Below are 27420 nucleotides of genomic sequence, written 5' to 3' on the forward strand. Positions count from 1 at the left end.
GTGTGTGTGTGTGTGTGTGTATGTGGTTAATATTTAGTATCTACCTCTGTTACTGAATAACAGTGCCATTTATTTTGTCAGGAAATTTTTAAAATAAAATGAATATATTTGCAGAACAAACGTTTATCTTGAACAAATATGAATGAAGCTTAATTAGAAATCGAACACATGTGTGGCTCTCTATAGTTGAGCATGGCTGAATGACTCCTCTGTAGTGAGAGCAGGGAGAAGGTGGAAGTGAGTGGAAGGGAAAGTTGACAAGATGGTAATGAGGCCTGCTATAATATATGATTTGGTGATGGTGGCACTAACAAAAGAAAAGAGGCACAGTTGCTAAGATTTTCACTGAGGCTGGCCAGAAGGGACAAGTTTAGAAATAAGTACATCCGAGAAACAGCTCAGGTTGAGTGGTTTCCAAAGTTAAAGAGGCAAGGCTGGGATAGTTAGAACATGAACAGAGCATATTGGAAAAAGGGTGTTGAATATGGAGCTGCCAGGCAGGAAGAAAAGAGGAAGACCACAAAGAAATTTCACAGATGTGGTGAAGGAGGCCATGCAGAGTGTTAGGGTGACAGAGGAGGGTATAGATGATCTGCTGTGGTAACTCCTCACTGGCTGATGGCCAGTCTCATCCTTGTCTTTGACTCAGTTGATGATCCTGCTATAGCTTACCTGATTCAGCAGGTAGCCCATGTACTAAAGGCTAGAGTCCTCACTGCACAGTGGTGGGTTTGAGTCTACCCAAGATCATTTTGCATGTGTCATTCCCCTCACTCTACTGTCTGCACTGTCCTCTCCAGTGAAGGAAACATTCCTCTGAAAATCGTCAGGTACAAGGACTGGACTGAAAATAAGCGAAAAAAGCGCCAAAGTGGCCACTTAAAAAAATTACAAGAATATGTGGTTCCTTGGAAGCAAATTTGAAAGAAATGAGGGTTGGCTCAAAACTTGCACCGTACAGTTTGTATTTAAATTTCATGAAAGAGATGGCAGCAGATTTAAGGTTTTCTTTCACCCCTTAATTAAATGTTCAACTTTAACTTGATGTGGTATGCGTGTCCAAAAGGTTGTTTTTAGCCCATGAACAATGCAACAAATATTGAAATCAATAAAGCAGATTTTTCATTCATTTGTGAAAAATCTGTCTGTTCATTTCACTTAGTGAGAGAAATAATCCTCTGCTTAGAAATATGTCATGTCACTGTGCGTCTGTGAGGATTTTTATTAAAGGGAGTACGAGGGGGACAAGTTGAGAGCAGTCATTTAATTCGGGAGGTTGAGTACAAACGGCTGATTCATAAATAAAAAGACACCTGCTGAAGCTTTTCTCTTTGCCACATTTCTTTCACAAAAATGCTACCCAACCTTGAGCAAGAAAACTGACATGAAAAGAAAACAAATGTGATTTCTCCAAGAAAACATCTTTAGTTGTGACCTGCTAAAATTCAGTAAATACTGATATAAGACCAATGCTTTATAGTTACATTTTTTTTATTAAACATGACCTTTATTTAACATTTTCTTTAAAGGTATACATTTATCGAACACAATTTAATCTCATTATTTAGTCGAGATACACATTATTTGTTAGACCGAAGCACATTCATTATACTGTCTGGCATTTTTTCCAATCTATTGGTTCACACAGAGAAGCCAAATGTTTTTAATTTCCTATTATTGAGAATTATGCTTTTATACCCTTCAAGGCACTGGTACAGGGCAGTCAGTCACTGGTGTCTGTGCTTCTACGTGGGCTGAGCTCAAGGCTCTGTGGAGCAGGTTCAACCTCTCTGAGGCTTTCTGAGTCTGAATATGTGCAGCTACCTTTATAACTTTGGGCACGATCAGTGCAGAGTTCTGAGTTTTTATTACATGATTGGACAGATGATGGACTGTCAACAAGTGTTTTTCCACTTGAGATTCCCTCTTGATTTTTCTCTGTATTGTTTGCCTCTGGTGAATTGAAGCTCTTCCATGATTCAGGTGTCCCATCACATCTAGGACTGAAATGAATGCTGTCCTCAACCTCTGCTAGTTCAGAGGCAGACTGGCCCTCTGTTGTAACAGTTTTCAGGGTAGATGGCAGTATGGAGTCCTTACCACTCTCCTCAGCTTGGTTGGGTGTGTTGGGAGGATTTTTATTTTGATGCGTATGAGAACTTGAAAGGTCCCCTGAACGCACTGGATGGACACATTCAACACAGTCCCCACTGGGGCTGTAATGAAGACCCTGATGGGCTTCGCTATTTTCTCCATTCTCAAAGCTTTCCCTTCCCTCCCGCTGCTCAGTATCATCAGGAGTTACACTGTTGCTCTGTGTCTCCTGCACTGTTGCTGTATCCAGCTTCTGATCTCCCTCTGGTGCAGCTGGATCAGGCCCCGCGTCTCTCTGAGGTGGGGCGGCCGGGCTGTCAGCTGAAGTCTGGCTCTGACCCGGCGGTGTCGGTCGTACCGTTTGGTGGCACATGGGGCACGTCTCCTGAACATACAGCCATTTGCGGAGGCAGTTAGAATGGAAGAAATGTCCACAATATGTGATCACGGCAGAGCTCATTTCCTGTAAAAAAAAAACAAAACACAAATAAATAAAAAAATAAAATAAACAAAATGCATAGAAAAATGATATATAATTATCAAAGTATAAAAGTTTATATTAATATAACAAGTCTGTGTATTAGATAGGAATATTTATTTGTATCATATGTGTAGATATTAGGTTGTATAAATAGTCAAAACATCTATATAAGATGAGCTAGACAGGTGTAGGAATGATTAAGCATTTGCATCCTCCTACTTCCTCTTATGAACACCACTATGTTTTTGTTGGGTTTCCCCCCCCCTTTCATTTCTTTATGAGATGTTTATTTTTTCATGTGACTTCTCTTCATTTACCTCTAATTTATTTTGCATTAATATCAGTCAATTTAATAGTTTTCTTGTCCCCCGTCAGCTTACTTCTATCCTGCTTTAACACAGGTAATACATTTTCCATGAAAGTCAATAAAGTCTTATCTTTTACAGGTCTTCACATATTTTCTTTAGGAACCTCCTTGATGACTAACTACTGACTACTAGAGATATTATTAACTTGTTTTGACCAGAAAAACAAAAAACAAACTCAAGGCCAAAGAAGTGTCCTGAATGCCAAACTGGAAAAACAGGAATAACAAACCTCAAAAACATACGCACGCACGCACGCACGCACACATGCACGCACACACACATCATCAGCTATTATATATGCAAAGTAGTAGTCATGACAACAAACGGGGAACACTGTCAAAAATCAAGTATCAACCCATGACAACTTTTAATTAATGCCCCAATACAAAATGACACACTGATTAGAATAAGTAAATAAGTAAAACCTAAAGCAGCTACAATAACCTGACAACTGTTATGTTAATGTAACAATACTGTAAATTAATTTTGGCCTTCAGCACTGAACAACTAAAATGCATCATCATCTCTATCTGGGATCATTTCATTAAACACTCTTTTTATATTGTTTAAATAATTTTAGCAAACTTTAGTAAAAATGCCTCAATTTACCACGGAAGTCAAAGTATTCAGAGAAAAAAAAAACTAAATCTAAGTATATTTTATTAAGCAGGCATTTATGTATTTTCATAAGTATCAATAATGTAATCAAGAAAGCACTTTATGTCTGATATGGAGGTGAACCGAGGGCACATTTAGCAACTCAAAGCCTGCCAGTCCTCTTGCTACATAATCCACACAGTCTAATTATTAACCACACCTAAGCATGGCGTGTCAGCCACTTGAGATTTGAGGTTTTCTGTTGAATTTTTAAATGCATTATTTTGTGTAACATGCACAAATTTTACATCACTGATGATTGCTTTTGGATTTTTTTTTTAAACCATGAATGCTGAAATTTGGGAGAACAATTTTCAAAATCCAAAACTCACAAAATGTGATTGCAAGGAGTTTAATTTTGTTTTGTTTTTTTGCATAGCATAGTGCTGTGTAAGACTTAAACAGCAACTAAAAGAGGTGGTGGTTTAGAGGAAACAGAGGTCATGATAACCCCAAACAAACAAAAAAACAAATTAAGGCCATCAGGTCATTCATGGGGGCTTGGACTATTTCCAAACCGAAATGGGGTCAGATAATTGAACAAAATAAGTAAAAACCTAAACCACCTACTTAAGTTCATTGGATCCTTTGCGTCATTTTGTGCAGAAACTACACGAGTGTAGTTTTCACAGCCAAATGAGGATTAGGACTGGGTTTGAGGTTTTACAGTATCTTATTGTTGTTGGTTCTCAGAAAGTACACATCATTATTATTATTTTTATTATTTAACCATCTTCTACAAACAAAAGCTACAAGGGTGACTGACCTGAAAGCAGATGGAGCACACGTCGTTGTGCTGCTGCAGCTGCTGAGCTGTGGCTCTGGGCAGGGAGTTGATCTTCTTAGCTGCTTCCTGTCTGAGCAGGAAGCTCCTCCAGCCAGACTGAGCTCTGAGCCAAACGTTAAAATATGAGTGGATGATAATGACGGAGGCACCCATCCAGCTCCACTCTCCAAAGAGTGACTCCCAGGTGCCATAAGCCACCACGCACAGTGCCACAACAAACTCCAACACACGGCTGACAGCGTTCACCCAGTAGATCACTTCGTCCAGGCTCTCAATTGGGTCGCTGCGAAACAGCTCCACCATGAAGAGGGAGTAGATCAGCATAGTGCCTGTAACCTGGAACAAGCAGTCAGTCTTTTACATGTGCAAGTCAGCAGTCATCCTCCTCTCCCTGTATAAATCTACAGCTTCTGCCATGTTAACAGCTTCTTTGTTTTCAGTTTGTGAAGGTGACCTTACGTTGTCTACTAAATGCCTTTTTCTATTTATGACTATAAGATGTGTCACATTAGTGTTACTGCACAGGTGTACAGAAACAGGACGATATCACAAAAAACAAACAAAAAGGTATTAACTATGTAGACATGCACTACATCTGACCTCCAGTGGGGGGAGCCAAAGCCATAAAATTTCTCACATTCAACACCGCATTGCTGGGACATGACTACACACATTTACAACTGGAACTAAATGGCAACAGTAGTAGTCCTGTTTTAAATGTCACAGTATTTAAAGCCAGTGATTTAAAAGCATATAAATAAACTAACCCTGTATTTCAGTTTCTGGAATATCTGTTACCACAGCTGCATTTAAGATTGCTTCCTGAATGTATTCATAACTTAAAACACACTAAAAAAAAAAAAAAAGAGAGAGAGAGAACATAAATACTTCCTACCTGAAGGGATGTAAGCATGCAGCTGGATACCAGTATGAGGAGCCAGAAATCCATGTGGAAGAACTGGGAGATCTTGTAAGCCATAAACACTGGGAAAACCAGGAGAAGCAAACACATGCTGAGGCCACGGAAGTGTTTCCACAGACTCCTAGAAGCACATATGAAGGAGAAATTAATGAAATGGGGAATAAGCTTAAAAAAGAAAAAACACTATTGCTGCTCTTACCTGTTTCGTGATGCACCCAGTGCGAGAATAACTGGATCTGTTATTTCTATCATTGACTGCAGGGTTGAGGTCACCACGATGAAGAGGATGATGCTGAGGAGGAAGGTGCGCTGCAGTGCTTGCATATCCAACAGGCCTGTCTGAATGGCGAGGAGGAGCAGAGTGACGCCCTCAGTCACACCTCTGAGAACAAAAACGATCAGGAATTAAGATTAAATAAAAATAAAGGAGGTATAACACAGAGATACAGCTTTACATTATCAGTTACCTGTGCATGACGTTCTCATTCTGAACAGCGGCAAAACCTCCCAGGTAAAACTTGCATAGATTGAGCAGCCCCAGAGCCAGATAGGACACCATGAAGGTCAGACCCAAAAGAGAGTATGGTGTTGCACAACATTCAGAGACACTGTAGGGTTCAAGCAAATGAGAAACAAATGATAATTTTCATATTGTCAGGATTAAACATACATAAAATGAAGGGAATGTAATTAACCTTCACACCTTGTGAGGAGGAAGAACATGATCCCATGATGGGTTATTGAGGTGCCAGCAGACATGATGTCTGAGCACAGCTGGACAATGAATAGAATAAACCAAAAGACGCTAAAGAGGACTGGGACAGCAAACTGGTTCCACAGAGAGATTCCCACACCCAGAAGTCTGTACAGCTCAATTACCTGAGGAAAGGAAACATGATAAGGTCGGGAATGTTAAAAAAAACAAAAAAACAAAACCCCCACAGATTTTTACATTTATATTGTTCATTAACTGATTGTTTTCCAGTCTAGTATATAATCAAGAAAACCAAAAACATAATTTAGAAGTTTAGTATACTTAATAATAACCAAATAAAAGGTGATTGTGTCGACAGAAGACAAAAACAGTCCGGTATGAAATATGAGAAATAAAAAAATTTGAATATCAGAATAACCTCAAGGTGAAGCAGCTCAGAGTAGGCAGCCCTTGCGAGACGGTATGGCACAAAGATATTTGACAGCAGGAACACGGCGATCCCCGCTCCAGTCAGGCCCATGGAGAAAATGTTGACTGTTAGCAGCGTGGCATGAGGCGTGGCGCAGAGTCGAGCCAGCAGGGGGAGCATGTGAGCAGAGAACAACCACACCTTTCTGGTCTTCATCAAGAAGGCACACAGTGTGCTGAGAATAATCTGACCTGGCAGAAAATAACAGTACAGCTTCACAATGGCGAAACCTTAAAAAGTAAATACAACAGATGCTTCCTGCATTATTTTACAACTGATTACAGTTTTTGAGGAATTTAAGGAGAACTTTGATTTGTTAAATCTGTAACACCTGTGACAGGCTTCAGCAGGCCCTAAACTGGATAAACTGTTCGCTATGAGAAGTGGCTTTAATTCCCAGATTTCTTTTAATGTAACATTAAATAATCCAGTTTTCACAGACCTTTTTAGAACGTGAGCCTATAGGAATCTAAAGCTTTGAACTTTCTAACTAATTACATACATGGTTTAGTACTCACTAGTCATTGCAGAGACAAATCTGTTGAAGGCCAAAGAATCACGATACACTGCTCCTTGATAACCGTACTGTAGCTCTTCATGAACATAATCCCTATAAAACAAACAGAAAAAATCATTTTACAATCACATGTAAACTGCATGCTTTTGTTTAGAGTTACCCCTCATGTTTTTATATTTTGCTATAAAAATGGGAAACAGGTGCAGCAGCTTATTTTAACATGTGCAAACAGTATATCAGGCAAAAACAGAGTTTATACAATTTGAGCATTAAAATCAATATTTGGTGTGACTGCCTTTATTCATCAACAGTCTGAACTCTAAGACAGGCTTTCTGTAGGCTTCTTGGAGGACATTTCAAAGCTTTTCTGGATGTTGACTTTTTTGGGGGGTTCAAGTTACAATTTTATCAATTTTGACAAGATCTCCAGCACCACTGACTGAAAACCATGACAGAGTCTCTAGAATATTTCACAGATGGCTGTAGATGCTTACCTCTCTACTGACTCCCTCTGTGCATACTGATTGATTATTCCATAATACCCGTTGCCACTAAAGTCCCATTCTTGTGTCATAATTAAGCCTTTTCTCCCTGTTTTGCTTCCTTAAGAATGGCTTCTTGACAGCCGCTTAAACCATTTTTGATGAGAGTTCAGCAAACAGTACATTGAAGGGTTATGCTATATCTCACAGGTGCTGTGTCAGATCTTTGCTTGATTTCTTTTTGTACAGTTCTTAATGACATGACTTTTAGAAATTGTTACTTACTGCTCCATTTGTCCAGTTCCCTCATCTTTTTTAAGAACACACTGCACACCATACTGAGATATACGAAGTGTTCCCATAATAACACTGACAATAACCATAGGTGCCTTTTTTAAATGTCTGAATGATTCATACGTCAGCGTTAAGCGGCGACACAAACAAACACATTCCTCTGAAAATGGTCAGATACCAGGACTGAAAAATGAGTGATAAAGCAGCCGATGTCCAAAAACAAACTTTGAAAAACCTCAAGAAGGCCTGGAGAGCTATTGCTAAAGACTGCTTTAAAAATACAAGAAACTCTTTAGAAGGAAAAATGAAGTAAAATGTAAATAAGTGAGAGGAAACTCAAGACTTTTCCATAGTACTATAAAAAAAAAAAGCAGGATCATTGCAATTTCTGACACCTTTTGTCAGAAAAGCTGATTCAATCAAAAAACAAACAAAAAAACCCCAACAACAACAAAAAACCCCAAACATCTAGGAATTGCAACTATAGTGCCAAAGGATCTCACTTGGAAATCTGATGCCCCATGTATAGGAGGAGGCCGGTGAGAATATGGAGGTAGAGCGTCACAATGTGTCTCAATGGAAGGATTAACACCACCACATTTATCAAATGACCTGGAAGACAAAGAAGAATGAGTGTGATGTTTTTATGCGTTTGATGCACAGCTAAAAGCACACAAACATTACGAAATAGAAAAGATACTGTCACTTATAAATGTCTATTATCATTTTGACAATGCTGACTCTCCCCATCAGGCTGACTAAGCTTCCAAGAGAGTCTAAAACCACATGAATAGTTTATATTTAACTGTTTTTTTTAAGTCATGCCAACGACTTAAACTATGTAGTTTTTATTGAGGATTTCATTGATTAAAAACTGTTAATATAAGGTTTTGAAATCTCGTATGTCCCGCCAACAGTCCAAAAGTTAAACAGATTCAGTTTACAGTTACACAAGCCAGGTAAACACAGGAAATCCTCACACTATGACAACCCAGAAAATATTATGAAATAATTAAAATAATTAATCAGCTACAGCTGCTTATCCCACAACAGAGAAACAGAATAAAAACAAGAATATTTATAGTGTTTATAAATGTGATATTATTCCGTTATTCTAATCACCCAAATGCTGCTTTTCACAGGACCCTTTTCAATATTTTTTTTATTGGTTTCTGGTTTTCAAGAGAAGCAGTAAAACATAGTAATGCACGTAAGATTTAAAAATGCAGATCATTTTCAACTTTTTTTTAAAGGTAATTCTCTGTAGGTTTTCTAATTTTCATTAGCTTTTATTTGGATAAAGTCTGTGTCTTTTAAGATGACAAAGCAATCTGAAGTAACATTTTGACCAGGGGTGGACAGTTATGTTTCACAAGCGCCACATGGGAAACTGGGACTGATGTGAAGAGCCACAATAATCTTATAAAGAGATAAAACTTGGTCTTTCCATCTCAAATCATCATGGGCCCCCTGCTCATTCATTTCTGATTTGCCAAAAAATATAATGGTCCAAAGTTCAAACATATATAATGATAGCTGTAAAATTTTAGCTTAACTTTTGACATACTTATCAAGTTTTCCTTCTTTCTTTTTTCCTTTTTTTTTTTTTTAGAAAAACGGTTGACCTACTTCCTGCACGTTTTTTTGCACTTTGAAGTCAGAGACCACGAATATCTTATTGGTACTTGTTTTGTTTTTACGTCTTTCGGTATATTTTAAGCTGTACCTGAATTATCAGACTCCTCGAAAGCAATGTGCATGCCTACAAAGTGGATCTTGAAAATGAAAAATATGCATTTATTTATGACAATTATTTTCTCAGTTATGATTAAAATATGAACTGGAAGCACCAGAATTTGGTTTTATTCAGATTTGCTCAAATCAGCATGAAGGCGGAATGAAAATAGAATTTTCTTCAATATTGTGACTAAGAATTTCATGTTAAAAAGTAGTGCACATGATTTATTTTACATTATTGTGAAATATAACTGCAAACTATTCATGTGAATTTTATTTATTTATTTATTTTTTAAAGGGTGGCTTTCTTTTTTTTTGTAAAACATATTTTAACTAACCAATACCCATACATGTCTCTAATGTATCAGTCCTAAAAACTTTGTTTGAATAAGATAGTCATATCATATTCAAACACCACCTCAGATTTCAAAGTGAAAATTTTTTTTTTTGAAAAGGCCTGAAAGTGTGTGGGTGGGCCTGTTAAAAAAATAAACATATAGAACAATATTTTATATACAAAGCAATAAAAATTCACATTTTGAAACCATAAAATTTTCAGGCAAATCAGAGGTGGTTAAGCAGAAAATACTCTAAAAACAATATGATTATTTAAGATGTAATGAACCAATTAATATTGAATAGAATTGAGTTCTGCTTATTAGTGCAGCCCTCCACAACAGTCCCACTTTCTCATTTGGCCCCTTGGGAAAATTAAATGCCCACCCCTGATTTAGACCACCACAGTAAACTCCAGTAAAACCAAGACTAAGGTCTTTCTTCTGAAGCAAACAGCTTTTTGAAGGAGGGCGACTCAGTGTAATTCTTGTTAGGAGAGACAAATAAAAGCCATGGAGCTTAACATTAGAGAGATTTACTTATTCTCCCAGCTCCTTACTTGATGAAACTTACCAATGTAATACATGTTCCAGATGACATACTTGTATTTGAAGAGCATGTCTTCATTTTTTGCCTTGAGGTGCTCCGTTACACCTTCAATGTCACATTTGTAGAGCAGGTCTAGCACCAGTATGCTCGGCACCCTGAGAGCAACGTTGGCCAGCACTTCCAGACGAGGCATCTTGATTTAAACCAACTCCCCCCCACCTTTTTTTAGTCAGCAGAGTGCTAATGTGTCACATACTGTTAACTAACAGTTTCCCTGTACAGGACACAAGCCTCCAGCATCTTCACAACTATTTTGCTCGTCGTCTTGTCATCTGGAAAACACACAAAAACACAAGTTAGGGTGCTGAGAAGAAACCTCTTAGCTGCCAGGCCGTTATTTAGCTGCTTTTGCGCCTCATTTCCAGCCACTATTATTTATTGCTGGAGAAATGCATGAGTACTACTGCGAATTAAACACATTTTAAAGTAGATACTGTGTTAAAAAAAAAAGTGACAGTGGTACACTTACTTCGCTCAGTAACAAACATCACAGCCGAGCAGCCATTTGCTAGCTATCGCTAGTTGCTGCTGTTGCTGCTTTCACGGCGGCCAATGGCATGTTTTGCTAGCAGTGCGCTCAAATATATTTTAGTTTTTCTCTAACTTCCGCTTCTCCGAGATAAACGGAAATAACCGTCATCAGAAAAAGCGAAATTAAAAAGCTAAAACCATGATGTCAGGGTTAGTAAAGACTCTTCAAATGCAATGTTATGATTCCAGTGGCTTGCGTGGCTATTTCCTGTCCTGACGTCACGTCGAAAGACACCAATCAGGTTCAAGTATTTTTGATTTCAAAATAAAAGTAACGTCTTTCCACGACGCCTGTCACTACTACTTTAAGTAATGTTGACATGAGGAAGAAAATGTATTTCGCGCTTGTACTTTCTAGAAGTGAATGCTAATGATATTTTTTGTATACAAAAGTGCAACTTAAGTGACATAACGATCATTGCATACAGTGATGTGCAAAAGGTTATGAGCCACGTTTCTTTATATTTCTTTATATTTTGTTTCCAAGGGTTAGCCAGATTTTCTTGAAATATTTTAAAGTGAACTTGAGAAATAGTTTTAAGAGTTTTTTTCTTTGGATATCATGGACTGCTTTTCACCCATTTTCAGTCCAGTCCGTGTACCCGATCATTTCAAGAGGAATGTTGTTTTTTTGTTTTCTTGTCTCCTAAGCCACTTAACCCTGATCTATGAGTACTTCTAGCAAAAAAAAAAAAAAAAAAGTCACCTAATTTAAGTAATGAATAAGTGTGTAAAAAAATCTTTTCATATCTTTTTCAGAGTCGAACCAAACAATAAAAATTAAAAAGAATAAAAAGAATAATTTAATTCCTTGTAGGAATTGTAGACTGTGACAGCACTGAGCAGCTCCTTCAGTGGCAGGCTGCGGCACCCACGATGTGGGACCGAGAGATTTCGCTGGTCTTTCCTTACATCTGCTGTCAGACTCCACAACAGAGACTTCACAGATGACCATACACGCGCACACAGACACACACACAGACAAACACATCCACACATGTGCAATACCACTAAGTGTAATTTTTCTTAAGAAACATAGCATTTTATTCTATTATGTATAGCATTTTATTCTATTGTATATAGTATTTTATTCTATTTTATATAGTATTTTATCCTTTTTTAAATCTTATTCTATTCCATTGTTTTCTTAATTTTTGCTGCTTGTAACTTTGCACTGTCCACTTTCTGCCGTGACCCAACAAATGTTCCACATGTGGGACTAATAAAGGTTTATCTTGTTTTATCTCAATATAATTTTATTTTTACAAAAAATAAAAGAAAACTGGACCTTTTCATCTCAAATCATTGTCCAGCTTTAAGAGGGGTTTTTTTGGACATCATGGGCTGCTTTTTACTTATTCTTCACACAAGATTTCTCCTAGTCAGTTCTCCAAGTCATTATTCCTTTTAACCAAATAACAAATTACATTCTCTGACTGTCTCTTTAGGGTCATGAGATGTGGCTCTGAAGCACTGATGCACTGCAACTTTTCATATATATATATATATATATATATATATATATATATATATATATATATATATATATATATATATATATATATATATATATATATATATATATGTATATATATATATATATATATATATACATATATATATGAAGAAAGTGGAATTTCCTGACTGTGTGGGCATCAAGTGACCTTAACTTTTATCTGCATGTAGAGAGGAAGTTCAATTTCAAAGCGAGAGATACTTTCCCACAAACTGTATCTGCAGGTCATGTATTTGATAGAACCTCTTCAGGAACTTATTCTTTCATTGTGCTGTTTTTATATATGCAGCTTGCAGCAGCGGGTGGAGTATTTCCATTTAACGTAGCAGTGGATGAACTGCTTCACACAAGAGACAGAGACTGTTTTCCTTCAATTTAGGTTAATTAAATTCCCCAAACCATGACAGCCATATGAGTAAAGTTCATGACTGTACAGCTTAAATATAATACAGATGTAAGAGTGTAATGCTGCAGGGTTTATGTGGATATAAACAAAGAGGAATGATGTGTACTTAGTGCATTTGTCGTTACACAAACCCTATACAACTTGTTACATTACATAGACAGAGCTGAGTCAACAATAAGCATATGGCTGTTTGGGCAGTTAAAATTGTCTAAGCTGTGATATATTAGATGATTTTATGTGGGAAATGAAACAGCAGCTCATCTCATGACCCACTAAGACTCATGAACACAACAGGCTGTTGACACACAGATAAAAGAGCTTTTCTCACAGTCATAGCACCAGACAGAGGTGGAGGAAACATGAGTCACAAGAAATAAGAGTCCCTCTGAATGCAAATGTACTTAAATGACACAAGGTAAAAAGACGTTCTGCCGAAAGTGGTTACAAAGTTCAGAAACATTGTATTCACTGCTATAAACCAGTAGTCCAAACACACCTGGAGAAATATGAGACGTACCTGTGTGTTTTTAATTTCCATGTCAGATCCTGAACTCATCAGGAAGACAAAGAAACAGAGACTAAGCTGCTTCTAAACTGTAAGAAGCCTGAAACCTAAACCTGAATGTTTCAAAGGATATCCTGAGTGGGCTGATATCAGATGAAACCGTCATGTACACTAGCACACTGACTGTTTGCTAAAACAGTGAAAAGATGTACCTGCTAGACAGGAATATTTGTCTTAAGGTCAGGCTGAATTTGAACAGTTGTTCATACAAATATATCACAGTAAAGCATACATTGTACACGTTTTCTGCTGCTCAGATGCACATCCACTGTTAATTAATTTTATTTTTTGGGGGGGGTGGTGAAAAAAAAGCCTCCAGTAAAGCCTATTTTTATCATTTCCTGTTTTAACCAGAAAACCTCTTTACTGCACGGAAGCTATGGAAGCTATTTCTTATACTCTGACTGAGAACACCCAAATGTATTTACAGCCGTACATAATGTTTATTACCTTACTTTTAGAGCAACTTTCTAAATATACAGTCATGCTTAAAAGAAAGTACAGATTCTTTAAACTCGGGACATCATTTGGTTCTTAGCAGGTCTTAAATGAGTTAAACAGAACTTCAGCAGAACAACATCAAAAAATATATTACTACACCAAAATGATCAAATGCACTTATTGAATGATCATCAGAAATTGTGAACATCTCCATAAAAGTAGCCGTTTTATCTTTCTGCTGTACTGGAGCATTTATGTCAGGAGAAGCAACAATCTTACATGAAGAAAACATTATACACAAGTGAACAACATTCAAGACAGTTTCCAATCTTCCCAGGAGTGAAGGTCGTCGCAAATTCATGTCAAGATCAGACCGTGCAATGCTCAGAGAAACCGCAAAAAATCTAAGAGTGACATCTCAGACTCAACAGGCCTCAGTTAGCATGTTAAATATTAAAGTTCTAGACAGCACGATTAGAAAAAGACTGAAGCTTCTTATTTGGGAGGTTCGGTAAGAGAAAACCTCTTCTTTCTAAAATCATGCCAGCATCGCTTAGCTTTGCAAAGTTACGTGTGAACAAACCACACAACTTCCGGAACAATGTCCTTTGGACAGATGAAACCAAAGTGGAGATCTTTGTCTGTAATGCAATGCTCCACGTTTGGAGAAAACCAAACACAGCAAATCAACACGAACACATCATACCAGCGGTCAAGCACGGTAGTGGAGAGGTGATGATTTGCGCTTGTTTTGTAGCTACATGGCCTGGGTCATGCAGAAAATAATTACTTCAAATTATTGCTGCTGAAGGTGGTTCTTCATGCACCAAAACCATTTCATTTTTTAACTCATTGTGGACAACTTGTGCAGTCCTGTTCAAAAGAGCTAGGCACAGTAAGTCTGAATCATTGTAAGAGGACTAGAAACCCCACTTGTCAAGTGCTATAAAACTACATGCTCACTTTGTTATGATAAACACATTTCTAATCATCATTTTAACAAATTTTTTGAAGGCAGCTCAGTGTTTGGATCACACGGGCACACACAGCCTATATTGTAACCATGCACAGATACATTTGCTGTCACAATTTTTTGCAGGACTTCAGCTGGAATTTTGGGAGGGAGGGAAGAAGAGTGAGGGAGTAAGGGGAGGTGGGACTGAGGAGGAGGGGAGGTGGATGGAGGTCTGGCTCTGTCATCTCATAAACCAAAGGGGAATTTTTTTTCCCCCTCACTCTTCTCCAGCAACAAAGACCAGGATGGAAAAGTCATTGTGCATGCTGCCTGCAGCGCTTTTTCTGGGACTTTTGACACACGGTGCTGCAGCACTGACAAACACCCCAGCACCGACTAAGAGTTATGCATTAATCAACTACACAACAACAACAAGGCCAACTCTGAATTGGACCGAGGCTGTGAAGGGCGAGAGCAGGGACGGAACGACTCCAGCAACAGCAGAGCCAGACATTTTCACCACCACTGTCAGAGACAAACAGCTGGACACCACGGACACCAGCAAAGAAAGAAACAAGAAAGAGAAAGACCCGAGAGACCGCAAGACTGAAGATGACAAATCAAAACTGGGTAGGACAAAAAATTACCCATTTAGTCTGATTTTTGCATGAAGCTGTGTTATGAGCTCCAGTATTAACTCCATATTAATTAAAGAGGCAATTAAATTGTGATGCCTACCTTTTTAAAACCTTTAAAACAAATGAAGCTGTAAAAGTAGATGGAGATAATTATTGCTATTATTATATTATATTTACAATCATGCTCTATATTTTTGATTTAGCTGTTTTGACCTACTTGTGACTGATGTGAGTGTCATTAGTTGTTCCCCAAACCACAGAATCCCCTGCAGCTGTAGCTCTCACCTCCCTGATCTGCTGAACATTTGACTTTTCTCCCGTGTCTCAAATTACATCCAAACCCTCCACTATTTCCGATATCTGCAGCTTCCTCTACTCCCCGAAACAAGCAGAGCAGGGGGAGGAGGAGGTGAGGGGCCTCCAAACTTCCACAGAACTAGCCCAAGATGATCAGAGATATTCCACATAACAACTTGGAGCTCGTTTTACATCTGGCATGTGTTTGCTTACTCAGACAAACCACAAAGAGAAAGAAAGGTTAACCCTTCCGCTGTCGATCGCAGAGCTGCTTCTGCAGAGGATCAACATGTGGAGACAGAAACTCAGAGAAGATCTTATCGCGTGATGATTCACTTTTGTTTTCCGCGCAGACTGTCCTCCCCTCGGCCTGGAGTCCCTGCGAGTTGATGACAGCCAGATTCAAGCTTCATCCTACCAGCGGTCGGGGCTGGGTCCTCACAGGGGGAGGCTGAATATCCAGGTCAGTGGGTCAGAGGCTATTACAGACACTCATCTCTCAGCATTTTGGAAAGCATTGTTAAATTTTATTAACATAAACAAACTGCACACATTTTTTAAAAACTTGGCCCCTTTGAAAATCAAATAAATAAATAAAACCTAAAATTACCTTTATTAGTTCATTTAGATTGACTGCTACTTCAAAGACATGAATTTGAATGGATTAAATTTGATGAATCAAGCTGAACCTACTGAATACTATTTTGTTATGTTTCAAATGTTGTGTGTGTGTGAATCTCCAGTTTCTATGCAAAGCGTATTAAAAACAGTTTAAAAAATTATTTCTTCTTTCAACATGCAAAATCTACAGATGTTTAATTTATCACCATAGTGAAGAGAAACGTCACCATAAAGGTCCAGGAAAAACTACAGTTACTTTTTGTCACGGTTAGAATTACTTTACTTGAGACTCAGTTTAATGTGGAATCAAAGATTTGGTCCAAAGTACCAAGAAAGTGGGAAGTTTTAATACATTATTAATTAAATGTCTGGTGCTTTGAAGTTTGTTTGGGTTTTTTTTTTTTCAAATCAATTAACTAGAAATTTATTCTCGCTTTATTAGGTTCTCTTGTTCAACTGTTTGTTAATGCAAATATCTCATTAACCTATAATATGGCAGCATCTGAGTGCATTTAGGATGCACTCATGGTCAAGATGGCCTGATGAAGTTTAAACTGAACATCAAAATGGGGAACAAAGGTGAATTAAGTGACTTTGAATGTGACATGGTTATTGGTGCCAGATGGTCTGTGCATTTCAGAAACCGCTGATCTACTGGGATTTACCCACACAAGCACCTATCGGGTTTACATAGGATGGTCTGAAAAACAGAAAATATCCAGTGAGCTTCAGTTATCTGGGAGAAAATGCTAGACTAGCCAGACTGCTTTGAGCTGATAGGAAGGCAGCCGTAACTCAAATAATCTCTCAGAATAGCATCTCTGAATGCACAACAAGTCGAGCCTTGAAGCTACAGCAGCAGAAGACCCACTAGATTTGGAAAGACACTGCTTCATTTAAAAAGTCTTGAACATTCTTTCTTGAACATAAAAATGAGTTCACTGTACTCAAATACTCTACGTAATCACCAGAGCCCTACTCAACAGAGCACCTTTGGGATGTAGCTGGAAAGGGATATTCACATTGAGGATGTGCAGCTGACAAATCTGCAGCCACTGTGTGTGATGCCATCATGTCAATGTGGAGCAAAATCTTAGAGACATGTTTCTAGTACCTTGATAAATCGGTGCTATGAGGAAATAATGTATTTCTGTAGTTCAGTGTACCTAATAAAGTGGCAAGTAAAGTAAGTGTGTATTTCTAGTAAAAGTAGAGAAGCTGAGCTTGTTCAGCCAAAATCAATCCACCATTTAGTTGTACATGTACAATAACAATAAAGGGCCATTCTATTCTATTCTATTCTATTCTATTCTATTATATTCTATAATCAGATATCTTGACTAATTTGTATCTCCTAATGGGATCAGCCATTCCTTTCAAGTTGTCATATTTAACTTAAACACTTATTTCTAGTGTTTATTACAGGAACTATAAATTATAAAGTATCCACCCTTTAACTTAGCAGGCTCATTTGGTCTTGCTTGGCTTGTAAAATTAGCCAATAAAATAAAATCTATTCATTGTTTCTTCCAAGAAAAAAATGTACAAAAATTAAATAAAATAATCTGATGAATGCAGAGCCAGATGTGTTTGTCACTGCAGCCGTCCACTCCTCTTGTTCTGCGGTCCAAAATCTTGAGTCTGGAGTCTGAAAGTAATTATTTCAAAATTAGGTCAGAACTGAACTCTTATGCAATGCTTCACACGAAGGCCAAACCTCAAGTTTTCAGGGAGTGTTTCATGGATTCTTTGTGACATGCGTTTTTCTTTTTTTCTCTTCTTTTTTTTTCCAAGTCTGGCATTGAGGATGGAGATCTGTATGATGGAGCTTGGTGTGCCGAGTATAAGGACCGGCACCAGTGGCTCGAGGTGGATGCCCTTCATCTCACTCTGTTTACTGGAGTCATTCTGCAAGGGCGAAACTCCATCTGGAGGTCAGGTAGTATCAGGATTAAAGCTGAAAATCAAAACAATTTGTTAGCATTATGGACATTAGCTCTTCATTGAACATACTGTCTAAAGCAAAGATGGAGTGCTGTGGTATTCTTTGGCTGCCCGCTGCAATGAGCTCACTGAAAAAATATATGTTTGTTTTCCTTTTTGGTCTATGTCATAGTTGGGACTGGGTCGAAACCTACAAAGTTCAGTTGAGTAATGACTCTGTAACCTGGCATACCTCCATGAACGGGACGCAGGAAGCGGTGAGAACTACTTCTTGTATTCTGCGATTTAAGGAACATAGATGGAAAACAGATTTTGAAGTTTCTCTGCCAAAGTGAAATATAGACTGCGAACCAAAACCTTAAGTATTGGTGCAGATTAGAGAGGACTCAGGATAAAACAAATACAGTACGGCAAAAACTGAAATTCGGGGGTGGCCTTTAACTCATTATAACACACTATATAAACAAACTAAAGTACATATTGATCAATGTTCCAGCATGCAGTGTGTACAAAGAAATTTAAAGTTTGACTGAAAACTGCAGTTCAAACTCTTTTTTTTGCCTGACGCCACATATTTTGGAAAGTCCAAGCTCTTTCCAAGGAAATGAAGGCGAAACAAAAGTTTTCCACTTCATTTTAAAGCCATTGCTAACTCTGCCAAGAAGGTCATGTTTTCAGCTATATTTGTGTTGTAATCATTAGCACAGTGGGCCGAGCAGGCAAACCATCTACCAAAAGGCAACTGCAGAATCAAACTCTGGCCCACTTTCTGCATGTTCTTCCTCCACTGTCCTGTCACCCCACGATTCAAGAGCTTGTAGCACCTATTTTAGCAGCAACGACTTGAATTGTTTTGTCTACGACTTTATCAGTCTCTCACATCGTTGTGGAGGAATTTTGGCACACTAGTCTTTATAATCTTGTTGCAGTTCATTGAAGTTTGCCTTCTTAAGGTCTGGACTTTCACTGGTCCATTGCAACACCATCTTTTTCAGCCATTCTTTTGTAGATTTGCTGTGATTTGCTTGGGATCATTTTCCTTTTGCATGACCCAATTTCAGCCAAGCTTTAGCTGTCCAACAGATGGACTCACATTTGTCTCTACAATACTTTGGTATACAGAGGAATCCGTGGTCGACTCAATGAGTGCAAGGTACCCAGGTCCTGTGGCTGCATAACAAGCCCAAATTGTAAGCACCGCACCACCGTGCTTGACAGTTGGTATGAGGTGTTTGTGCCGATACGCTGTGTTTAGTTTTCTCCAAACGTAGCACTGTGCATTTTGGCCAAACATCCCATCTCTTCAAAGGACATTGTTCCAGATACCTTGTGGATGTTCTGAGGCAATTTTGCACACCTAAGCTATGGTGGCATGTTCTTTTTAGAATGAAGTTCTTTGGAAATGGCCTAATAAATGTCGTAAATAAACCTGATAAGGCCAGATTACTTTTATTTTATCCTTATTCACAAAACCTCAGAATATATAGAGGGTCTGCTATCTTTTTTCCATGACTACACAAACTTATATGAACTCACACTGAATTGTGCAGCTATTTGAAGGAAACCAGAATCCTGAGACCCCGGTTCTTGGGCTCCTTCCTGTTCCCACCGTTGCCCGTTTCATCCGCATCAACCCACAGACCTGGTACTCCAACGGGACCGTCTGCCTCAGGGCTGAGATACTTGGCTGCCGTGTTCACGGTAGGAAAAAAAACAGTAGGCGAGAGGGACACAGCATTTACTGTGGATGTTCAAATGCATTAAGATGTTGACCTCCGAAAGTCAATTAAAAGAAAATATGTAAGTGGAAACATCTGCTACTTTCTTTTAGATCCATCTGATATTTACTCAGCGCATGAATCAGGATCCAAGGATGCTCTGGACTTTAGACACCACAACTACAAAGAGATGAGAAAGGTTAGGAAAGTTACAGGATGAGTGGCTTTCCCATAAACACCAGGGTTTTTACTCATGCTCTTAACGGTTTGCAGATTTGGTAAAGGATCAGCTTTAACACTTTTAAGCCTTACACTCAAGCGTGTTTTCTGAACCCTGAAGCTCATGAAGTCTGTGACGGAGGAGTGTCCCGACATCACCCGCGTCTACACTATCGGGAGGAGCTACATGGGCCTCAAACTCTACGTTATGGAGATCTCAGATAACCCGGGCAAACACGAACTCGGTAAGAGTTGAAGATATTGGAATGAAACCTTCTGGTTTGTCATATTTCTCAAGTTACCCAGAGTTTCGCAGCTCAGAGGTGCAGTTCAATGTCCACCATTGTTTATACAGCCTGATTTCTGCAGCAGCCCCACACAGGGAGGCAGGGGGTCCTGAGGAGAAGGCCTCTCTTGTATAAACAAATGATTTTATTTCTTTGAGCCATTGCCATTAGACACAGGCTTGGGTTTAAATGTGATCTGTGGCCACTCCACATCTGCCAGCAAGATTAGTAAAATCAAGTATGGTACAGCTCGTCTTTGTTTCTTAAGAGAAATGTCATAAACACGTTTCAAAATCACTTTGCTCCCAGGAATTTTGCTCTTATGCGTCAGCAGCTGTTTGATTGATTTCATAGGGTAGTGATCAGTGCCAAGTCTAAGAGAAAACACTAAAGCCTTGCACATATTTTATTTTTGTGGTAAAAGCCCAGACTTCAGGTCTTTGGAGTCATGTACTTAGAAATGCCTGGCGCCAAACTGTTGCCTAACACAGACTGCTTTATCTGAGCAGTTAAATGTCTTCCTAGCGTGCTGCTGAGCTTTAGAAAACAAAAATAAACTTAAAATCTTAGATCATGTTTAATATGACCTCCTTTTAGAAGTGCCGCAGTCAGTTCTTCCACATTTTTTTATTCCTTGGCATGTAAAGTGGCTCTAAATTTTCCTCTTGGCAGGGGAACCTGAGTTTCGCTACGTGGCAGGGATGCATGGAAATGAAGCTCTTGGTCGAGAGCTTGTCCTAAACCTCATGCAGTATATGTGCAAAGAATACAAAAAGGGCAACCAGCGTATCGTACGGCTGGTCACCGAGACGCGAATCCACCTCCTGCCCTCCATGAACCCAGATGGATATGAAGAGGCTTATGTGAAGGTGGGTAAATCTTAATTATGCTCATGTCTTGTTCTTTTTTTTTTTTTTTAAATATGTATATATATATATATATATATATATATATATATATATATATATATATATATATATATATATATATATATATATATAAATATATAATCTGCTCTTTAATAATCCCCACATTATACTTGTTAATGTGGTGCAGGGTTCAGAACTGTCTGGATGGGCTGAGGGACGATACAGCTTTGAAGGAATCGACCTGAATCATAACTTCCCAGACCTGAACAACATTATGTGGGACACCCAAGAAAAAGCAGCAGATAAATCCAAAGTGCCCAACCACTACATCCCCATCCCAGAATACTACACCAAAGAAGATGCCACAGTAAGGAAATGCATCTTATTTGTGCATTTGAAAAATTCATTTCATTGGCACCACCTGGAGGCTATTTTAACATTGACAGGAAATAGGAACTAAAGCATTAAAATTGACTTCACCTAAAAACTACAGTGTTACAATGCTCACTGTTTTGTTCTCACGAAGGTCGTGAGAAAGAGCAGCTTTAGTCAGTGTGCGATTATTTTCATTTCATTGACATGCAAAGGCTCAGATCAGGAAATCATTTCAGAGCCAAGAAACTAGTTTTCCTGAAAGCCTGAGGATTGTCACTCAGTGTCTGGTGACAGTGTTCAAGGCAAACACAGGCTGAAATCCTGCTTAATGACAGAAAAAGGTCACCAAATCTACAAGCTTTTCTTTGGTGAATTTCTTCTTGGGTGTGTTTTGTTATTAAAAAGTTGTTAAAAAATTTATTTAACTGCATCATATGGGTTAGGATTATTAATCCTGCCATCTGTGTTTTATTCTGAAAATCTTTCCAGTGTCTGATTATTTCACCTGAGAACTGTACTTAAGTACCAGTTTTAGGAGCTAGACTTAGTGTTTCCACTTGTTTGCTTGGTTGTTAAAAGTTTGACTTTGTAACATTTCAGTGGTCAGTATTGTCTTCCCTCCTTCTTCACATACATCTGACAGCAGAATTTACTTCACAAAAACAGTGGGCTCCTCCACGTTTAAAATGTCTGCAAGTTGTTAGATGTTTGATCAGTGTAAGCAGTGCATAGATCTAATGAGAAATTGCTCGTTTTATCAGACATTAAAGTTGTTGAATGAAAAACAAATGAGAAAAAGGTATATGTTAAAAACCTGTTCAAGATCAAGTCCACAAAAGTTCACAAAAAAAGAACAAAAGTACAAAATGAGAGCAAGAATTTTCCTCTCCTTCTTTACTCCATCCATTAACTATCTGACTAGAGCCCGACCAATATTGGACTTTTAAATCAATTTTGAATTAATATTAATCAATATCGATACAGACATTTGGTGTAGAGACACTTTGCAGGTTGCACAAGGTTGCACATATGCAGATTACAGTTTTTGCCATGTTGGCTTTACTATTGTTAGTCAATATCATGCTAGAAAAACAGGAAAAGAACTTTAAAGTGTATATAGAAAAGATTTTCCAAAAAGAACTAAAAGTTGCTCTCACTAATGGCAAACACGCAGTCGCTGATCACACGTCAGAAGTGGCTTACAGAAGTTACACAACTGATTTATGAAGTTATACTAGAGTGCGTCCTGGGTGTCATAAAGATAATCCCACCACAAGGTTATGTCTAAGAACATATATTTCTTAATTATTGCTCATCAGTGAAACACAATGACTTTAAACACTTTAAAAAATCTTTAGACCCTCTTACTCTCAGCAGAGAGGTCTGGGAAAGTGATTTTCTAGAGAACTGATTGGTCAATAGGAGGTGATTTCATACCTGTTGATCTCTAATCTGCAACACAACCTCATGTGGAGCAGGTTGGGTTCGCAGTTTAAGTTACCGTGGCAATAAAATCAGAAAGTAGTGATCCATCGTCATAGTATTGAAACCCAAAGGTCAACCCTGAAGTTACCCAGATAAGGTGAAATCTTGCGTCATCGTTTTGGACGCCATAACGTGGTACATGTCTCTGTCTAACTCTGCTCGGACCACCTGGTTTTTGGATTTGTAGTATTTACATGATGCCAGCAGGAAAGGAGCGCCCTGCCTTTAATCTTTAAATTTTCATCTAATCTTTATTCATTGATTTTTAAACACCAACAGTGTTAGATCAACAAATAGCTAATATTGGCTGATAATATCAGTCGGACTGTATCTGGCAGTGTCTTCCATGAACAAAGAAAATAGTCCAAAACAAAAGCATCACACACTCCGTAACAGGAAAACAGGGTCAGTTAACAAATCGGGGAATTAGAAACATCTGGGCAACGAGGCACAGGACAAACTAATCACAGAGGACATAAAACTAAATGCAAAACACAGGAGACAACTAACTAGAAAACTAAAACAGGAAATAACTAAACAGGGAAACTTGGACACCACAGTAAACTTAACATAAAGGGAAAACCCAATGAACCTAAGACTCTCATACATACAGTAACTGCAACTAACAATGCTAAAGAAATAGAAAAGCATGCTAAGAATCAAATATAAAATCAAATAGAAAACATGATAATGCGCTGTAGTAAAATACAAATAACCTAATAAAATAATGTTTTCACCTTTTTTTTCTTTACTTTTAATACTTCCGCTTTTTATTTTTTGAACATTGCATGCCTTTTTACTTTTAACACTTTATCTTTTTGCAGTTTCACATGCTTTGGGTACTTAAACTAAACTCCTTCTACCTCTGCCCAGGTTGCACCAGAGACACGTGCGGTCATCAGCTGGATGCAGGACATTCCCTTTGTGCTCAGCGCCAACCTCCATGGTGGAGAGCTTGTTGTTACCTATCCCTTCGACTGCACCCGTGACTGGGCGCCACAGGAAGACACGCCAACAGCAGACAACGCCTTCTTTCGCTGGCTGGCCTCGGTCTATGCCTCGACTAACCTGGTGATGGCCAACCCGGACCGACGTATCTGCCACTACGAGGAATTTCAGGCACATAACAACATCATCAACGGCGGAGCCTGGCACACGGTTCCTGGCAGTGAGTTTCATCAGTCTGTTCTGTGCATGATTTCCGCCATCTGAGACTCATCAGACCCAAAAAATGCTGCATCGTCCTCTGCAGAGGATGTTGTGTGATTTCAGTTCGTGTTACAAAACAAGAGAGCAGATTGAAACACTTAAAAAATGTTACTACCAATGTGCAAACATCCTGTCAAATTACATATCCCTTAAATTAAACTAGGCTCCAGTAAATATCAAATTTTAATCTTGCTATAATTTGCAAGCTTAAAAAATACATAATATTTAACCAACTTAATCACTGACAGATGTTATATTTCTCTCTATTCAAGGATCAAATTCAGTTCTTTTTCCCCTTAAACCTATAAATTGCACGAATGTTTCACTCAATATTCACTGTGTTTTCTGTGCCTGCCTTTCCTGCAGGTATGAACGACTTCAGTTACCTGCACACCAACTGCTTCGAGGTGACCGTGGAGCTGTCCTGTGATAAGTTTCCTCATGTTAGTGAACTCCCCATCGAGTGGGAGAACAATAAGGAGTCTCTGCTGGTTTACATGGAGCAGGTAAATCTGTTCAAAGAAAATGGTACAAGTTATCATGTGGTTTTCAAAGCAGTGGCTCACACGGCAGCATTTTCTGCTCTCTCAGGTTCACAGAGGCATCAAAGGTGTGGTCAGGGACAAGCTCACCAAAAAAGGAATAGCAGATGCTATAATCAAGGTGGAGGACCACGACCATGACATCCGATCAGGTCAGCCAGTTGATTTTATTTATCTGTTTTAATCTGATTTTCTTTCTAATGAGCAGGGTGTTAAAGTAAAAAGTGTCAAACTACAACAATCAAATGCATCTTTGTTTTAGCTGTATTTCTGTATATACCAAATTAACTTGACAGCCTGTAACCAAACACAGCGAAAGAACCATTTTGACAATTGCTGTATTTGAAGTGTTGTAAATGACTAACTGACCTGTAATCCGTCAAACATATCTCTGATATCAAGCCATTTGGAGCCCCAAAGAACATTTTCGTCACAAGATAGAAGCTGCAATCAGTTTTTAGCAAAATTATTTATTTATCTTCCACAGGTGCATTAACCAGTAAAACCAGAAACTTAGATTGAAATTCTGCAAACCTCATTTTTTCCTGTAGCCACTGATGGGGACTACTGGCGTCTTCTGAACCCAGGCGAGTACAAGGTGATTGTTTGGGCCGAGGGTTACTTCCCATCCATGCGTCGGTGCAATGTCGGCATGGAACCAAATCCCACCATCTGTGACTTCATCCTCACCAAAACACCCATCCAGAGGCTGAAGGAGATCAGGGCCAAAGGGGAGAAGATCCCGCAGGATCTTCAGCTGCGTCTTCGTGCTCTTAGGCTCCGAAAGCTACGGGCTAGCACCAAGGCCATCAACCGCCGCAGGGAGGGTCAGCATATGAGAAGAGCTCGGTCCTCTCAAGCCTGGAAAGCATGAGAGGAGATGGGAGAACGGGTTCATGAACTGTCCTCTGGGAAAAATTACATTTCTGCTGTTAAAGGAGCTCGCCTGGTTAACACAAAGTATTCCTCAAATATCAAAACATGCAGACCGTTTTATGTCTCACTGTTCTCAGTTTGGGGACAGGCACATAAACTCTTGGAGACAATGTTATTGCAGAACAGGTTTTTAAATTGGTTCAAGTATCCTTAAAAGTTACGCAAAGAGTTCCTAAATTGTGAATTTACTGTTTGTTTTTTTTCCTTTTGTACATTAACTAAGGTGAGGATTTCAGTGTCAGCTGGCCTGATGTCATAATTTTTCTAAAAGTGTTTTTTTTTTTTTTTTAGTTTGGTTGTCTGACTAAAGTCCAACTGGACCAATAAAGTTAAATAACTGTGTTATCCAGCGTATTTAATCTGAACCTAAGGTTAACAGAAGTGGGACAGCTGAAAGAAACTGCCATTGGTTGCAATCTGAAAGTCAGGACATGAGATGAGTGGAAGGATGAAAAAGAGGGAAATCTGTGTGGCACATGGACAAACCTCAAATCAAATGAGCTTTATTTGTATAGCACGTTTAAAAGACATCAAGCGTCGGCTAAAGTGCTGAACAGACGGACAATGTAGTCAAAATAAAAGAAAGAATTCAAATAAATGAGATAAAAAATTAATTTTCACTGTAAACATCTAAATAAGGGGTTTCACACATAAAGCCTGTGGCTAGACACCAATCCAGCCCACTGAATGGCTTAAGTTTCATAAATACATCCGTTTTATTGCTTAAATACTTGTGCCATGCCCATTCATGCGACACCAAATTAGATAACCAATAGACAAACAATAAATGTCTATCTACTACAAACATTTCTGCAAAAAGGATTTTTTTATGTCAGATTTTGGACTTTAACTGTATTTTCATAAGATTTACAGCTTTTCCCACTGATAAACACCCCCTGCAAGTCAAGTAATGATGTGATTGAGAGTGTTTCAGGTGCAACCAAAGTCTTTCATTTTCAGGTCAATCATGTAGCTGTGCAAACATGCTTCTGCCACTAACAGAAAAAAATGACAGACTGTACATATGCACATGAGATCCTTTACTACTACTGTTGCAATTCCTAGATGTATTTTTGACTGGATTAGCTTCTTTTCTGAAGTAGTCAGAAATTGCATTGCTCGTCCTCCTGTGTATTTACAGTACCGTAAAAAAAAGTCTTGAGTCTTCATTTTCAGTCCAGTCCTTATGTAATGTGATTGAATGAATAGGATTCTTCTCCCCTTTATATGATGTCTAATATTTGTTTATTTTATAACTCACCAGATCATAAAAACAAAAACCATTTCTTCCTTTAACTTGCTAATCCTCCCATGAGGAAAGTCATTCTCAGAGTTGGGACTGCAGCAGATGGGAAAGAGTTTGACTGACATTCTTAGGACACATGAATTTTAAAATAA

At 38.5% G+C, this 27420-nt stretch overlaps 2 protein-coding genes across 3 annotated transcripts; one reads left to right on the forward strand and one right to left on the reverse strand.

Moving 5' to 3' along the window:
* Window positions 1-1240: 1240 nt before the first annotated feature.
* On the reverse strand, window positions 1241-11195 carry zmp:0000000662 (RING finger protein 145). The gene is made up of 11 exons (XM_063497973.1): window positions 10938-11195; window positions 10433-10740; window positions 8290-8398; window positions 7012-7103; window positions 6443-6684; window positions 6013-6188; window positions 5777-5917; window positions 5509-5691; window positions 5283-5430; window positions 4367-4723; window positions 1241-2557 (listed from the first exon to the last, which is right to left on the reverse strand). Exons 2-11 carry the CDS (start codon window positions 10599-10601, stop codon window positions 1724-1726), a joined length of 2451 nt encoding a protein of 816 aa, XP_063354043.1. The 5' UTR covers window positions 10602-10740; window positions 10938-11195; the 3' UTR covers window positions 1241-1723.
* Window positions 11196-15163: 3968 nt separating this feature from the next.
* On the forward strand, window positions 15164-27373 carry LOC134644153 (probable carboxypeptidase X1). 2 transcript variants are annotated; one of them, XM_063496902.1, is made up of 13 exons: window positions 15164-15512; window positions 16171-16280; window positions 18233-18372; window positions 18555-18639; window positions 19933-20083; window positions 20214-20299; window positions 20441-20564; window positions 21279-21475; window positions 21663-21842; window positions 24209-24503; window positions 24911-25050; window positions 25136-25238; window positions 25638-27373. In XM_063496902.1, the coding sequence occupies exons 1-13, from the start codon at window positions 15188-15190 to the stop codon at window positions 25958-25960; spliced, it is 2259 nt and encodes a 752-aa protein (XP_063352972.1). In that variant the 5' UTR covers window positions 15164-15187; the 3' UTR covers window positions 25961-27373. The 2 variants fall into 2 exon arrangements, with proteins under 2 accessions (XP_063352972.1, XP_063352973.1); XM_063496903.1 differs by lacking the exons at window positions 15164-15512; window positions 16171-16280 and having other exon boundaries at window positions 18296-18377.
* Window positions 27374-27420: the final 47 nt, after the last annotated feature.

The sequence above is a fragment of the Pelmatolapia mariae genome, linkage group LG16_19 (assembly GCF_036321145.2).
Source record: "Pelmatolapia mariae isolate MD_Pm_ZW linkage group LG16_19, Pm_UMD_F_2, whole genome shotgun sequence".
Classification (NCBI taxonomy): domain Eukaryota; kingdom Metazoa; phylum Chordata; class Actinopteri; order Cichliformes; family Cichlidae; genus Pelmatolapia; species Pelmatolapia mariae.

Bases quoted from the DNA above. Each gene is read 5' to 3' on its own strand.
- zmp:0000000662 (XM_063497973.1), bottom strand. From the start codon at position 10,601: ATGCCTCGTCTGGAAGTGCTGGCCAACGTTGCTCTCAGGGTGCCGAGC. The intron at 7,104-8,289 runs GTGAGATCCTTT...TTTGTTTTATAG, and splicing joins ATGGGGCATCAGATTTCCAA to GGATTATGTTCATGAAGAGC. The intron at 5,692-5,776 runs GTAACTGATAAT...TTTTGTTCTCAG, and splicing joins AATGAGAACGTCATGCACAG to AGGTGTGACTGAGGGCGTCA.
- LOC134644153 (XM_063496902.1), top strand. From the start codon at position 15,188: ATGGAAAAGTCATTGTGCATGCTGCCTGCAGCGCTTTTTCTGGGACTT. The intron at 16,281-18,232 runs GTCAGTGGGTCA...TTTTTTTCCAAG, and splicing joins GGGGGAGGCTGAATATCCAG to TCTGGCATTGAGGATGGAGA. The intron at 20,300-20,440 runs GTTAGGAAAGTT...TGAACCCTGAAG, and splicing joins ACTACAAAGAGATGAGAAAG to CTCATGAAGTCTGTGACGGA.